This window comes from Takifugu rubripes, chromosome 11, assembly GCF_901000725.2.
Source record: "Takifugu rubripes chromosome 11, fTakRub1.2, whole genome shotgun sequence".
NCBI lineage: Eukaryota > Metazoa > Chordata > Actinopteri > Tetraodontiformes > Tetraodontidae > Takifugu > Takifugu rubripes.
The window spans coordinates 16,294,038-16,309,537 of record NC_042295.1 but is presented as its reverse complement, the minus strand read 5'-3'; the positions used below and the strand labels follow the sequence as shown (position 1 = coordinate 16,309,537).

Sequence of the window (15,500 nt, the reverse complement as noted above, 5' to 3'; positions counted from 1 at the left end):
TTAGTTCTGTGATGACAGGACTAACCCCTGGATCTCTTCAGGTCTGAGCGGCCCTCAGGGAAATGTTTGGAGCACCAGGGCCCGCTGGAGAAACTGGAGATCCTGGAGCACTTGGAAGGAAAGGAGAAGAGAGGGGTCAATGGACCAAGATTGGGGCTCCAGGGTGTCAGGGTCAGAAAGGAGTGAAAGGCAAGCACAAACAAAATCCTATCACTACGGTAACCTGTAAAATAAAGTCAGAGCCTGTTCCAACAAATATAAAATTTTGTTTTTCCATGAAATAACATACGACACTATATTCAGTAATGTTGTTGTTCCCCGCTAGGCTTAAAGGGGATCCCGGGACTTATAGGAGATACCAAGTCTGTCTCTATCAAAGGAGAAATGGGAAGACGTGGGCCACCAGGCATCACTGGCTTTTCTGGACAAAGAGGTATGGATCAACTCCACACTGTATGATTCATGTTGATTAATGTGACATTTTAGAATTATTTTCTTTTTCAATTTACTCATTACTTTTAATTTCCCCTAAATCGATGTGAATACTGGACTCATGTCATCTTTTCCATCAGGTAGAAATAAATTACAGCAATCCAGCCTAAATCAGACAAATATTCTCTTCTTTTATTGAAAAAAACCAGAATAACCGTTGATTTATTTTCAGCACTGTGGCCATATTAGCGAAGAGTCACTGTGTTTAAGATCCACGTAACCCCTCTTCCCTTAAGGGTGAAGACTTCATGAGCTTCTTCACTGATAAAGTTCTAACCATTATCCCAACGGATGCTCGACCATCACCAGATGTGTTGATTGTGGGAACATACAGGGTCTTCAACCCTGAAACTCCATTACCCCTATATTTTTTACTGAATTGTCTTAATTCAGAAATCCCAGTCCACCACGTGTCCTTTAGATCCCATCCCAACACACCTGTTGAAGGATGTTCTACCATTGATAGGCAGTTCTGTCCTGGACCAGATCAATGGTTCTTAGTGTCAGGTATGGACCCCGGTCCCTACAAGGTGGCAGTGATTAAGCCGTTGCTTAAAAACCATCACTGGATCCTGATGTCTTAGCAAATTATAGGCCGATATCCAACCTTCCTTTTATCTCTAAAGTTCTAGAGAAGGTGGTGGTGACTCAGTTACTGGAGCACCTGCAGAGGAACAGCCTGTTTGAGATGTTTCAGTCAGTCTTTAGAGCTCACCACAGCACAGAAAACAGCCACTTCTTAAAGTCACTAATGATCTTCTCATAGCTTCAGATCATGGGCTGGTCTCTATGCTGGTTTCTGCTGGACCTCAGTGCTGCTTTTGATTTTTTTTTCCCCCAAAATCAGTTACAATGATGCTCATATCATTACAGGAAGCAAAGGAGTTCAAGGAAAGACTGGTAACCCAGGATATCCAGGCATAAATGGAAATCTGGGCATCAGAGGGTCTCCCAGGACTACTTGGTGCCTGTGGCAAACCAGGACCCACCTGGATCACCTGGACTACCACCTGGACTTCCAGGCTTTTTTGGCTTTCCAGGAGAAATGGGAGATCATGTAAGCTTTTAAACCTCAAATAATCCCATATTCAGTGAAATTGCTGGTAGCAACTGAAACTCAAATTACTCTTTGAAACAAGTTGGAAAGAGTTTTTGTTCTTCCAATTTAAATTTTTTGGCAAGATTTTAATCAGTTTATAGGTAAACAATGTAAAATCTATTTGGATAAAATATGGCAACCTGCTTTTGGTCTTAAGGGTGACCCTGGATGTCCAGGACAGGATGGAGGCACCAGGTTAACCAAGGCTATACTGGACCCAAAGGTGGGAACTGACCTTAAACCCAACTGACAAAATTACTAAAACTTTGAATATCAATATTTGATTCTTGATGCTTGTTTTCAGGTGATAAAGGAGACTCTTTCAGCTGTTCTGGTCTGGTTGGAGACAGGGGGCCACCAGGAGATGATGGACCCACAGGTGATGCTCTGGATTTGGTTTTAGAAAATAAAGACGAAAATAAAATCAAATTTGTTTGTTAAATTCTGATTCAGACTGAAATCACCTTCACTAGTTGGCTGTGATCATTGTTTTGAGTTCTTGAACATGACAAGAATTAAGATATATATTTTTTATTACTTATTAAACTAGGACTTTCAGGAGCACCGGGGGATCCTGGAGGAGCTGGTTTAATTGGTAGTCCAGGACATATTGGATACAAAGGAGACACAGGCCAGCGAGGGGAGCCTGGGGAAGAAGGTACCTTACTAAAATTAGAGATTAATTTCATTTGAGGATGATCCGAGTGAAGTGACCTGTAGCAGTTGTTTCAGTACATATTATTGCATAAAGGACTTAAAGGGGACCTCTCTGCCCCATGTCCATGATGCAGTGGAAAAAATAAATAAATCAGGAATTTCTTGTATCGCTTCAGGAGTGAGTTTAAAAACAAAGGATTTTGGAGACAAAGTCGTGAAATCTGCTACGCCTGCTGATGTAAAGTCCAGACCAGATGACAGAGTCAGTAACTGAACAGCACCTCAATGAAATGACTCTGAAAGTCAGTGTGAGCAAGGCACAAGTTACAAGATAGAGCTTCCATTATTTACCGGTAACTAGCACAGCTCAGATATGCCTGGCTAGATTGAAGTGAAGTCAATATCTCAAACCTTTTGCTGTGTTCCTCAAACAATTGCCTAGAATATTGCTCCAAAGCATCACAGTGCCTCCACCAGCTGACAATGACATCTACAACTTGCCATCTGAGGATTTGTAGGTTGCAGGTCTTGTTTGAGCCACTATCTGGAGGGGGTGGAAAGCTTGCCGTTACAAAGATGGCCATGTAGCAGGAGAAAATATAGGCACAGCATTGGGTGTGGTGGCCTGATAAGGTGAAAGGTTAGTGACATAGGGAAATTCAGGGCTGGCCTGTAATATCAGCAGATAAGTTGTTAAACATCCAGTTTATTTCTATTTCCCCACTACTTGAGGATAGTAGTTAAACAGCAGTAATGATTAATGTCCCGAGCAACTAGAAGTAAAAAAAAAACATGTTCAGTCACTAGTTCCCACCGGATAACTTTGACAGTTGAACACATTTGTCAGGAATGAAAGTAGCCAGCAGCAGTTTCTTTGAGGTAAACAACACTCTGGCCACTCACAAATTAGCTATCAAAGCAATTGTCTGTTGAAGCAAAGTGGTACAGGCCAATTAATTCATCTTCGGCTAATTTTTCCCAAGCTACTTTGGGATGGGGACAGTTTCATGAGGGCGGCTTGTGGAAGTTTTGTCATCCTGGCAGCAGGTGGTGCGTGATGTATGCCTAGATCAGACCACATAAATCAGACATGGTGTCATGGATGCATTTGGTGTCTTGTATCGACCATATGGCCATACTACAAGTATGAACTCACCCACCCACCCAAACATCGTCTGCTGTTGCCAAGAGCAATGGCACTGGTCAGGGAGGCAGAACAATGCGAGTTCTTTAGGACCACATTATAGAACATGTATAAAACAAAACAATTCTGACACGTGCTCATGAAGAGATTAGATTGCCAATCTTTGCTTATGTCGCAGTACAAGTGGTAAAGACACATGTTCTGCAATGCAACAACTCATAATCAGGTGCAACAGTCAACGGTTCGCTGCAACACGTGTCGGGTCAGAATCGGGCTAAATTAATATTGTCTGATGCCGACACTAACAACAGCATCAAAATCAATGTCTTTGCAAGGTCCGGTTTGTGATGGGGTCCTGTATCCATGCACACATGTTCGTTAGCTTGAAACCTTGTTTGAGACTGAGCGCTGATCCGGGGGAAACAACAGCTACAGCTGGGTGTTGTTTGCATAGCAGTGGTTTGGGAGCAGAAGACTGGCCACAACAAGGTCGCGTATACGTTAAGGAGCAGTGGTCCTAGCACCAGTCTTTTGGGGACCCCATTGAGAGCTGACGACAAGCATTTCCAACTCAGTTGAATTAAATTTCATTTTTGCTCTTCCTCTACATTCACCAACTCATTTAAATACTGCTGTTTGCACTGTCATGACCACTTGGCTCCGAATGACCACAACATAAACAGGGAGACCAAGCACTTTTAACAAAAAGGGATTTATTGAAAAGTAAAGTGAACAGTCAATGGTAACGGTGAAAGCAGTAGGGTGCAACAGGGTATAATCAGAATCCAACGAGGGTAATCCCAACGAGGCTTTAACAACGGGACTGGCACTCTCCAGTGGACGCGTTCGGCAAGGTTTCCAATTTCGTTCGGCAGCAGCTGACCCTCGGCCCGATCAGCCCCATCTCCGTCCTGAACACGGGTTTTTAAGCCATCACTGGTTCATCAGGTTAATGAGCCCCACCTGGAGTGGTGGCCTCCCAAACAGGTCCAGACAGCTCCATCTGCAGGCCAAGCACAACACCAGACCAGGCGCAGCCAAAGACACCATATCCCAAATATTAAACCCAGACGTGAGGCCACCTAGTGGGCCGTCACACCACCTCTGGGACCTTGGGCAAATTTCTTTAGTGGATCACCTGCAAGTACAGTGTACAGTGATCCCTCGCTATATCGCGGTTCATCTTTCGCGGCTTCGCGGATTTTTTTTGCGAGTCGTTCAATGCAGTTCTCAAATATAATCGAAGGTGGCATATCCGTTTATAAAAATCTTCTTGCCCAGAAAAAGAAAGAGCGCCAACAATTGCCTATAACAACGTTCTTCTCTCGGAGAAAGACTCCTGCGCCTCCAGTAGAAACAGACTCTACAGCGGAGCGGAGTCAGGACGCAGAGGCTCAGCTGGGACTGTGAAATACGCGAGTGACAATGTTTCCAACCTTGTATTACTAGATTAAAATTATTGTTTTAAACAAATTTTGGGCTTTAAAACAGGTTTTGATGTTTGGTTTCATTCTACTGTTCAGTATTGCATTGTAAAATAATTAAAAAAAATAAAGTTGCTACTTCGCGGATTTCACTTTTCGCGTGTTACTTTTGGAACGCAACTCCCGCGATAAACGAGGGATCACTGTACACAAAATCTTACCATGCACATGCAATTTAGCGCTTCTTATCATACATCATTGTAAAGTTAGCCTTCTTAAACTAGTAGGTTATCCAACCTTTTTGTCCTGCTTTGAAAACTAAAAGATGCCACACCCACCAAACACCTGGAGAGAGAGTTTTTTGGGTGTGACTCCACATTCCAAATGTTTTAGCATAGTAACTAGCACCATCAACAGTATTCAGTTGTTCAAATCTAATATGAATAGAGGGACACCAAGTATGAAAGGCAGTAAATAAAACATAATGTCTGCTTAGCTTAGTAGCACAACATACGTTTTATCAATGATGAAAAAAAAAATACACCTAAAAAAAACACGAAGCTGCACCTGAGAATTTGTACCTGGGTCCTAGCAGCACAGAAACCATAGCCTGTGGCAGTTCATGCAACTCTGTGCTACGTCTGTACACTTGTAGGTGTGGTTGGTCCCCCAGGTCCCAGAGGTCGTCCAGGATTTCCAGGTTTTCCTGGTAGAACAGGAGCTGATGGTCCTCCAGGACCACAAGGATGTCAGGGACTCCAAGGTCAGTGTTTCAAGAAAGAACTGGTCTTCAAGACTGATGGAAGTTCCAGTTCTATAACTTTCACTTGTTTTAGACCATCAGTATTGTACTATTGTGTGCATGTAACATTTTTTCATGAGAGTAAATCATTGATTAAACGTTAGATGATTTTATTTGAAATATTTTCACTCAGCACGTTTACATACAGAGATTAAATAAAATATGGTCATAATTACATTTTGGTGTCTTGTAGGGCTGCTCGATTATGGCAACAAAAAAAATCACAATTTTGATTCATATAATTATTGAAAATGATCACTGATTTGAGAATTTGCTTTTTGAACTTCAAAAAAGGTTTTGCTTTTTAACCCATTGAATGTTTAATTTGCAGGTAAACTGCAAAAAAAAATACATTAAATAAATAAGAATATTAAAAAGATAAATATCAAAAATCAAAAGAGGGAGTGGCAAGATATGAGGAAACTAACTTTGTTGCTTTTATGATCCTTTATCGCTTGGTCATAAACTAAAGCAAAAGCATCTAACAAACCTAACAAAGTTTGTTCCATGTCTGACTCTTCAACACATAAGTTCACCACACCAACACACCTTTATCTAAAAAGAAACCCTTTTTTTTACAAAAACAATGCTTTTCACTGAAAACTTGCTGAAAGAACCTGTAAAAGGTTGAGTGCACATCTGCATTCAGGTCACAGGACAGAAAGAGCAGCCCAGCGTCCTGCCAGAATCCTTTCCTTGTCCCAGTTTACATGCAAATGGAAAAGAAATAGTTCCTGGAAAGGCTTCTTCCTCTAGTAGATGGCAACATGCATCTCGTCAGTGGGTTTGTACGGACCTCTTTACAGTTACATTATAAAAAACAACTGTTGTCAGGCAGAAAAATCACTCATGGTGCAGCACGAGTGGATGATTGAGAATCTACACACACCTCATGGTGCAGCGTTGATCTTCTCATTTCTAATGTACACTTTTGTTAGGGTGAGCCACAAGCAGGCAATCCAGTAAAGCTCAAATATTTCAGGACTTAAGCAGGCCTTCAACAACATCCATTAATTGGCCAAAAACAAAGTGTAACAGAAAAACTCAGGAATGCAGAAAAATCCTTCTGATTCTAATTTACAAAAACAGAACCGCAGGCATAAAACGCACGTTGCACACTCACCGAGGTGCTGGCAGACCATCGGAAACACACTGGCACAGGCAGAAAGGCTGACTGGCCTAAAGAGCCACCAACTAATCACCTCTAACAGAAAACAGGTACTCACAAAATGGAAGGAAACCAGAACAAAACCAGATGGGTGGAGTCCCTACACAAGACAATGGTGGAAAGACACACACATGCTAACACAAACTTACTAATCATAACAACTTTACTTATTTTGCTGATAAGATGTGTGTTATTCCTTGATGAGGTTGAACATGAGAACATGCTAATGCTAGTTTTCCTGAATGTTTTTGTCCTGGGACATACACCAATGCAAAGTTTGTGGAACATCTGCACGTGTTGTCCAGTTTAAATTAGATTAAGCTGTTTACATGCCAAATGATATCCTCTAGCGTTATTTATGTATCCTATTTGGATATGCAGTGCAGCAATATCAGTCTGACTACCGTGTTTCTAATTAGTTGTCCAGTTACGGTTGGAATGAGGCAATAACTAATTATTTTAGCATCATGTAAATGGACTGTCACTCACCTCACATTCTACGAATGTTTTAGACAGCGTTGATATCTGAGCCGATCACGATGGGTAAAGCATAAATATTAAATAATGGTCATCAACAAGGTTGGGATTTTCTACATAGACGTAAAGAAGTCCTAAAGATTTTTAGAATCTTAATATGCTTTGCTCGTTTAGGTCCTCCTGGCCCGCTGGGACTTCACGGACTCGATGGGCTAAAAGGAGTCAAAGGAGACATCGGAACCAGGGGTACAAGTCTCCCAGCTCCACTTACACAATGGAACTCTTTATCAGTCCTAACCCTAACCCTTTATCAGTCCTAACCCTAACCCTAACCCTAACTCTTTATCAGCCCTAACCCTAACCCTTTATCAGTCCTAACCCTAACCCTTTATCAGTCCTAACCCTAACCCTTTATCAGTCCTAACCCTAACCCTAACCCTAACTCTTTATCAGCCCTAACCCTAACCCTAACCCTTTATCAGTCCTAACCCTAACCCTTTATCAGTCCTAACCCTAACCCTTAACCTAACCCTTTATCAGTCCTAACCCTAACCCTTTATCAGTCCTAACCCTAACCCTTAACCTAACCCTTTATCAGCCCTAACCCTAACCCTTTATCAGTCCTAACCCTAACCCTTTATCAGTCCTAACCCTAACCCTTTATCAGTCCTAACCCTAACCCTAACCCTTTATCAGTCCTAACCCTAACCCTTTATCAGTCCTAACCCTAACCCTTTATCAGTCCTAACCCTAACCCTAACCCTTTATCAGTCCATTGGAGATTTCTGCCATCTAAGGGAAAGTTTTCCGTTAGCAAAATTGCTTAAATGAACATTGAATATAACGAGCTTAAGTTGTAAATAATTCATTCATTGCAGAATATTCGACATTTTCGTTGCATGGACAATTGCTTCCAGTTTTCCTCTGAACAAGAAGTGATTGGAAGACAGATAATTAATATTTGATTGTTTGTCATCAGGATAAGAGTGAATTAATGAGCCATAGTTGTGGTGTTCGGATCAATGCTCCTTTGGGTCTGGACAGATGTTGACCAGTGTGTTTCCTACGTTCTCTTAATGAGGTTGGAGAAAAATAATAGCAATTGTTTAGGTTTAGGAGTTATGGGTCCACAAGGATCAAATGGTCTTCCAGGAGAAAAGGGCCCTCCAGGCCCTCCAGGACCCCCTGGATCATCACAGCCTGGCCCACCTGGACCTGCAGGCACCCCAGGATCCAAAGGCCTGTAGCACTTTAATTTATCCACTTTTAAACAGAACTCAAGCAAATTATTGACTATGTGTTGTTTTAGGCCCAGTAGGATATTTTGGACCGCCTGGTAAGCCTGGTCCAGACTGTAAAGACCCGGTTCCAGGTTCTCAAGGGGATACTGGTAGTATGGGACCAGATGGAGAGCAAGGTCAGATTTAAATTTCAGGTTTAAAAAAACTATATATTAATGATAGTTGTATAATAGCAAATTGCTGAAGTGTATAAATGGAGGTTTTTCCCACATATTTATGTTTTTCGTACACGATTTCATAAATGATATTTGCAAAGAAAAAGTTCACATTTTATCCTTAATGTTTTAGGGTGTCCTGGAGAGATGGGCAGTCCAGGAACAAACCTTCCAATACCTGGAGATGATGGAGACAATGGAGACACTGGACCTCAGGGGCCAAAAGGTAAAGCAGGAAATCCGGGACCTAAAGGAACACCAGGCAATCCTGGAAATCCAGGACTGAAAGGTACCTAAATGCTGACTATGGTATTTTACTCTGAATCTGGAGGATTAAAAACAAAGAAGGTTGTCTGAAGCTTCAGCATTTTTTCATCTGTGTGGTCAGGTCAGCAAGGGTCTCCGGGCTTAATGGGCTTGCCAGGGAATCGGGGTGCCCGAGGTTTTATTGGCTCCAGTGGAGCACCAGGACCAAAGGGATTTGTGGGACCAGTGGGTCCCAAAGGTGAGAAAGGACAAGTCTTACCCTGCCACAGTGTTAGTCAACCACCAATGGGCCTCAGAGGAGAGTCGGGGCTCTATGGACAACCTGGAGTCCAAGGTCTTCAGGGAGAAACTGGCCAGAGAGGTTCCAAAGGTGAGATAGAATTACAATTAATTACATGTTAAATAAAAAAAATTATTGTACATCAATGAAGCAACATTAACTATTGTCAATTCAATCAATCAATCAATTTTTATTTATATAGCATATTTTACAATCAAAATGGTCTCTAGACCCTCTCCAGAATCCCAGGGCCTGACCCCCAACAAGCAACAGTGGCAGGAAAAACTCCCCTTTAACAGGAAGAAACCGTGAGCAGGACCAGGCTGATGTATCATGTACAGGACATACATAGAATTGAAATCACGTTATGGTGAAATCCCAAACATGTAGTGGAAAATAAACACACCTCAGAATTTAGCAGAAATAAAACAGGAGAGAAACCGTCAAACAATGGCAGATGTTCAAATGTACTAAATTTGAATGAGGAAATGATGAAATAAGATGCACTTCAAAATGTTTTGGGAAAAAAGAACTTCTTTACATGACTGAGTCAGTTATCAGAAGTCTTTCCTCAAAACCTCAGCTAGCTTGATCTTCTCAAACTTTGACGTGGTGCCAAAGCACCGAAACATTGACCGACACCCACAAAGGCATTTGTGTACATCACCAGATTAGCTAGGGTTAGGGTTGGTTAGGGTTAGGGTTGTGTACATCACCAGATGAGCTAGGGTTAGGGTTGGTTAGGGTTAGGGTTGTGTACATCACCAGATGAATTATGGTTAGGGTTGGTTAGGGTTAGGGTTGTGTACATCACCAGATGAATTATGGTTAGGGTTGGTTAGGGTTAGGGTTGTGTACATCACCAGATGAGCTAGGGTTAGGGTTGGTTAGGGTTAGGGTTGTGTACATCACCAGATGAATTATGGTTAGGGTTGGTTAGGGTTAGGGTTGTGTACATCACCAGATGAATTATGGTTAGGGTTGGTTAGGGTTAGGGGTTGTGTACATCACCAGATGGGTTAGGGTTGGTTAGGGTTAGGGTTGTGTACATCACCAGATGGGTTAGGGTTGGTTAGGGTTAGGGTTGTGTACATCACCAGATGGGTTAGGGTTGGTTAGGGTTAAGGTTGTGTACATCACCAGATGAGTTATGGTTAGGGTTGGTTAGGGTTAGGGTTGTGTACATCACCAGATGAATTATGGTTAGGGTTGGTTAGGGTTAGGGTTGTGTACATCACCAGATGGGTCAGGGTTAGGGTTGGTTAGGGTTAGGGTTGTGTACATCACCAGATGGGTTAGGGTTGGTTAGGGTTAGGGTTGTGTACATCACCAGATGAGTTATGGTTAGGGTTGGTTAGGGTTAGGGTTGTCTACATCACCAGATGGGTCTGGGTTAGGGTTGGTTAGGGTTAGGGTTAGGGTTGTGTACATCACCAGATGAGTTAGGGTTAGGGTTGGTTAGGGTTAGAGTTGTGTACATCACCAGATGGGTCAGGGTTAGGGTTGGTTAGGGTTAGGGTTGTGTACATCACCAGATGAGTTAGGGTTGGTTAGGGTTGGTTAGGGTTAGAGTTGTGTACATCACCAGATGAGTTAGGGTTAGTTAGGGTTAGGGTTAGGGTTGGTTAGGGTTAGTACTACTACTACTACTATCAGCTGCTGGAAAACGGTTTTTAAACATCAGGAACATTTTCAAAGACGTTTTCATGAATATTTCACCTTTTCTGTATTTTCTGGCATTGAGAAGATGCTCGATATTCCGTTCTTTCATTATTTTAAGCATGTAATGAGTTTCAGCCTCGTGCACTTTTTGGCAGAGGTGCAAATGTAATACAATGATATAAATCATATAAAGCTGTTTCCATTAACTGAGACTATTGGTGGGTTCAACTGCTTTCTCATAAACCGATAACTGATACCAGTTAACAGTTTATGCTGTTTATACTGTATGATCATTTAAGTAATCCAGAGACTTCATTTAAACTGTCGGTTATCTGATAATCATTTAATTAGTGTGCATGTAAACACATTTAATGCAAGTTTGATCGTTTCTCAATAAGTTGGGTGAAAGAAAAAACTGAGCTGATGAATTAAGTATCGAAGAACAAACAAGTTGACCAGTTTTTGTGTTCTTGGAGCTGAATTGAATATGGTTCTTGGTCTTAGGTAGTAAAGGAGACATGGGGGCAGGGGGACCAGTTGGCTTTGATGGACCCCCAGGTCCTCATGGAGATCGAGGACCACCTGGACAGCTGGGTGAAAGGGGAGCAGTTGGAGACAAAGGTGAGTCTTTGACCGATCTTCCATAATCAGGATGTGCATCTCATTTGGAAACATTCAGGTAGGGTTAGGGTTAGGGTTAGCTTGGGTTAGGGTTAGCTTGGGTGAACAGAAGGCAATTTGGTCTTCGTGGTGGTTTCAGGTGTTCATACATACTGTCACCAACTGAAAGGTTTCAACTATCGATTCTTAGCCACTGTAGTTAGCACTAACGTTACAGCAATTGGTTGGAACAGCTACATTTGGGCATGTGCGTATTATTGCGTGTTTTCATACCTTCTTGTTGCTGTAGGCGATCCTGGGCCATCCGGTGAACCAGGACTACCAGGCCCAAGAAAAGTGTTGAATTATGGCTTCATATTGGTGAGGCACAGCCAAACCAAGCAGATTCCTTCCTGTCCCTTGAACATGAGGGTCCTGTGGGTTGGCTACAGTCTGTTGTATTTGGAAGGTCAGGAAAAGGCTCACACTCAGGATTTGGGTACGTTTACGCTGGCATGTTAAAATTTACAGTGACGCTTCAGAATCTGGCCTAACCCTCATGCAGAACCAGTTTTTAAAATGTTATTAAAATGATGATTTGCAGAAATAGGAAATAATTAAAGTAATCTGAATATCAAACTGGTCCAGTTTGTGAAGATGACTTCAAGAGTACCGTATTTTCTGGACTATATGTCGCTCCGGAGTTTAAGTCGCAGCAGCCAAAAAATGCATAATAAAGAAGAAAAATAGATATATAAATTGCAATGGACTATATGTCGCATTTTGGGGAAAATGTATTTGATAAAATCTTGAAAGGAAATTAGCAATCCATTAGCATGGATTAGCAATAGAGTTACGGTATGCTAACGTAACACATTCAGCTACATGACCCACAACGAACTGAGTGCGTGTCTGCTTTGTTAACGTAACATATTAACAGTTAATCAGATAACTATAGCATAAAGAACATCTGAGCAAGTTGCCCAAACAATCAAGTCTAACGCCATAGACGAAGCGCCGCTTCTTCTTCTGCGTCGCTAAAGGAACTCGTTCCTCAGTACACACGCCTATAGCGCCCCTGGTGGTTGTCAGTGTGAAAATAACAAACATGTGAAATTCTGTAATAATGTATTTAACATATAAGTCGCTCCCCCTGACAAACTATGAAAAGAAGTGCGACTTATAGTCTGGAAAATACAGTACCTTAAAGAGATGTTTCACGTTTTGGATAAAAGTCCTAATTTCTTCAATACTGAAGATCTCTCTTACCGATTTCTTTTCCCTCACACTAAAGAAACTGGACAGAGATTATGTCCAAACAAGTCAAGGTTGAGTTCTTTAAATTTTAACTTAGACTTAACAAAGGCTGAAGTTCGATTACCAGAGATTTACAATAAAGGTTGGGTATTCTATCTCTTGTGTAGGATACTCATGTTCAATGTCCACAGGTTTAAAAAATGTACACACCTGGATGCTCTGCATGAGAAAGGTGCAGCCTGTTCAGGAAGCCGGAACAAGTCCAGGTCACATTTAATTGAGTTGATTTGTTCTGGCTCCACCTGCAGGTCAGGCGGGTTCGTGCATGCCCGTCTTTTCCACCATGCCCTTCTCTTCCTGTAACATGGGAACCTGCTCGTATGCCAGTCGTAACGATAAATCCTATTGGCTGTCAACAACCGCTGCCATCCCCAATATCCCCGTGGGTGGAGCTGCCATTGCCGACCACATCAGCCGTTGTGTGGTGTGTGAAGCCCCCTCCTCACCCATTGCAGTACACAGTCAAATGTCTAACCAGCCAGAATGTCCCCCAAGTTGGAGAAGCCTGTGGACTGGATACTCGTTCCTCATGGTGAGTAGGGTTCTTGTTTTTCTTTAGTTCTAGTGCACCAGCACGTTCTCCAGTCTTGTCAATCTAGGTGTTTTCTGGGCAAGGTGCTTAGAATCTTTGCATTTCTGTGAGTTGGGAAACAGCTGGTTGTTGGGGCTGCACTCATTCTGCTGTGGTAATGTTGTTTAAATCAGCGGACTTGTTCGAGATGACTGAGGGCCCTGAGGAGGAACCCGTCCCAGCTCGCCATCAAGGTTAATCAGTCCTGATCAGTGGAACAGACCTGTCTGACATCTGTTAACGTTAAACCAGTCAGAGTCTCGACCATTCACATGCGCACAACATTCAGCACCATCGGAACACTGCTTAAAGAGGCTGTTATTTTAAATTGAACTCTACTTGATGTCAGGAAGTTCCAAACTGCTGAGCCACAGTGTCAAAGGAAGCTTCGAGGGGGAATTTAGAAGTCAGTCCTCCCAAAATTTTGAAATTGAACTTTCCCAAGGTCAGGCAAAGGGCAGCAATGTGGTCTATGGTATATCATTTGCATATGGCTTGGTCTTTATGGCCCCGGCTTCTGGTGGCAGGTAAGAAGAGAGTAAGGTGATTCTGCCTGAGATGAGAGTAGAAGATACGTAGAATAAACACAACCATTATTAAAGTTTTCAGCTAAAAATCTCTCAGTTGGTGTGTGTGTGTGTGTGTGTGTGGGGGGGGGGGGTCAGTGAGTGTCCCAGGGGAGGAAACTATTGACAGTGGGCTGATTGGGGCTCAGTACATAACCAGAGAGGGTCTGAATGTTGGCAGCATTTTGTTCAGGCTACTGTGGTAAGAGCAATAATATAATAAAATAATAATAACTGCACAGTTATGCTATGATGGCATCCTGTCAGACAGGGCTTGAAAACTATGCAGACTGATGATCTCAAAAGGCAGATGAAGGTGTGTGTCTGCAGTCCAGCAGCTCAGGTCTTCATGGTCCTTCGCTAACATGACAAACGCGACGGCTTGAGCCAAAAGTTCTTAATCGATACGTTTACTGAATGTTGTCACTTTTCTCATATCCAATAATCCTAAAGTATTAATGATTCTGCTACTCCTGTCATGGCAGACTTAAATGCATCCTTACCAATTTCCTTCCATGTGAAAATGCTGATCCAATCGTCTTAAACCCTCAAACCGGGTTCGGGTTAAACCCTGCAATCAGCACATTCCTGGTTGGCTGGCTCGTGCACTGATGGAGTTTCCTGTGCCTGCAGCACACAGGCGCGGGAGACGAGGGTGGCGGTCAGTCGCTGACGTCTTCAGGCAGCTGTCTAACACACTTTCGAGCGCAGCCCTTCGTGGAGTGTCAGGGCCCACGAGGCACGTGCCACTACTTCGCCAACATCTACAGCTTCTGGCTGACCAGTGTGGAGCTCCATGGAGCCGAGAACAACAGTGCTGCCTTCACGCTGACCGACGCCTGGCAGCAGAGGGACAGCGTTGGGAAGTGCAACGTGTGCATGAGAGAGTGAAACGGAGGAGACTGAAGATGAGGTTAACCCTAACCTCCCATTCTGTTTGAAATAAACGTGGACTTGATCTAATGAAAACCTGCTTTCAGACACTAAACCGGGACTTTAACTGGTACAACATTGCCTCATGAACATGTACCAGATGGACTTCACCGAGTCATTTGTGCAGGTTTTCTTTTTTTTCTAATAAATAAATTCAATATCCTCATTTTTGGTGATGCTCCTCTGCGTTATAATTTAATGATTATTCATGTCTAACATCATGTCTGTGTCTTGAAAGGGTTATCAGTTGGACACTAGTCTTTAAAACGTGTTATAGGACAGACTGATTGCACCAAAGAGGGATTATCCCACTTGATGTTCAGACACCCACAAATGACCACAATAGCGCCCCCTTAAGGAAACATGGGGTAACTGCAGCATCTCGGACAATTCATCGCCTGCATTTCGGACCTGTAGTCAAAGACGAGGGCAGTAGGGGTCAACTCTGTTGTAAACGTGCACTTGTAACGTACACGTCACTGTTTCATGTACAATCAGAGGCCACTTTACCTCGTCAGTCAGAGGTTGGACCATCAGTTCACTTTATAGCTGCCTCAAATCTTCAGTTTGCAAAGAAGCCACGAA

General features: G+C 42.7%; 2 protein-coding genes across 4 annotated transcripts; both read left to right on the top strand.

The window, feature by feature from the left end:
- The first annotated feature begins 7 nt into the window (after positions 1 to 7).
- Positions 8 to 1,553, top strand: LOC115251551 (macrophage receptor MARCO-like). Its single transcript, XM_029844173.1, has 3 exons — positions 8 to 189; positions 326 to 433; positions 1,366 to 1,553. Exons 1-3 carry the CDS (start codon positions 63 to 65, stop codon positions 1,551 to 1,553), a joined length of 423 nt encoding a protein of 140 aa, XP_029700033.1. The 5' UTR covers positions 8 to 62.
- A 163-nt stretch (positions 1,554 to 1,716) lies between these two features.
- On the top strand, positions 1,717 to 14,901 carry LOC101065492 (collagen alpha-4(IV) chain-like). Of its 3 annotated transcripts, XM_029844216.1 has the most exons (14): positions 1,717 to 1,814; positions 1,896 to 1,970; positions 2,142 to 2,249; positions 5,472 to 5,579; positions 7,438 to 7,509; positions 8,374 to 8,502; positions 8,573 to 8,680; positions 8,853 to 9,008; positions 9,108 to 9,356; positions 11,433 to 11,549; positions 11,839 to 12,027; positions 13,094 to 13,377; positions 13,551 to 13,610; positions 14,616 to 14,716. In XM_029844216.1, the coding sequence occupies exons 1-13, from the start codon at positions 1,760 to 1,762 to the stop codon at positions 13,566 to 13,568; spliced, it is 1,668 nt and encodes a 555-aa protein (XP_029700076.1). In that variant the 5' UTR covers positions 1,717 to 1,759; the 3' UTR covers positions 13,569 to 13,610; positions 14,616 to 14,716. The 3 variants fall into 3 exon arrangements, with proteins under 3 accessions (XP_029700076.1, XP_029700074.1, XP_029700075.1); XM_029844214.1 differs by lacking the exon at positions 13,551 to 13,610 and having other exon boundaries at positions 14,616 to 14,901; XM_029844215.1 differs by lacking the exon at positions 14,616 to 14,716 and having other exon boundaries at positions 13,551 to 14,491.
- The last annotated feature ends 599 nt before the right edge of the window (positions 14,902 to 15,500 follow it).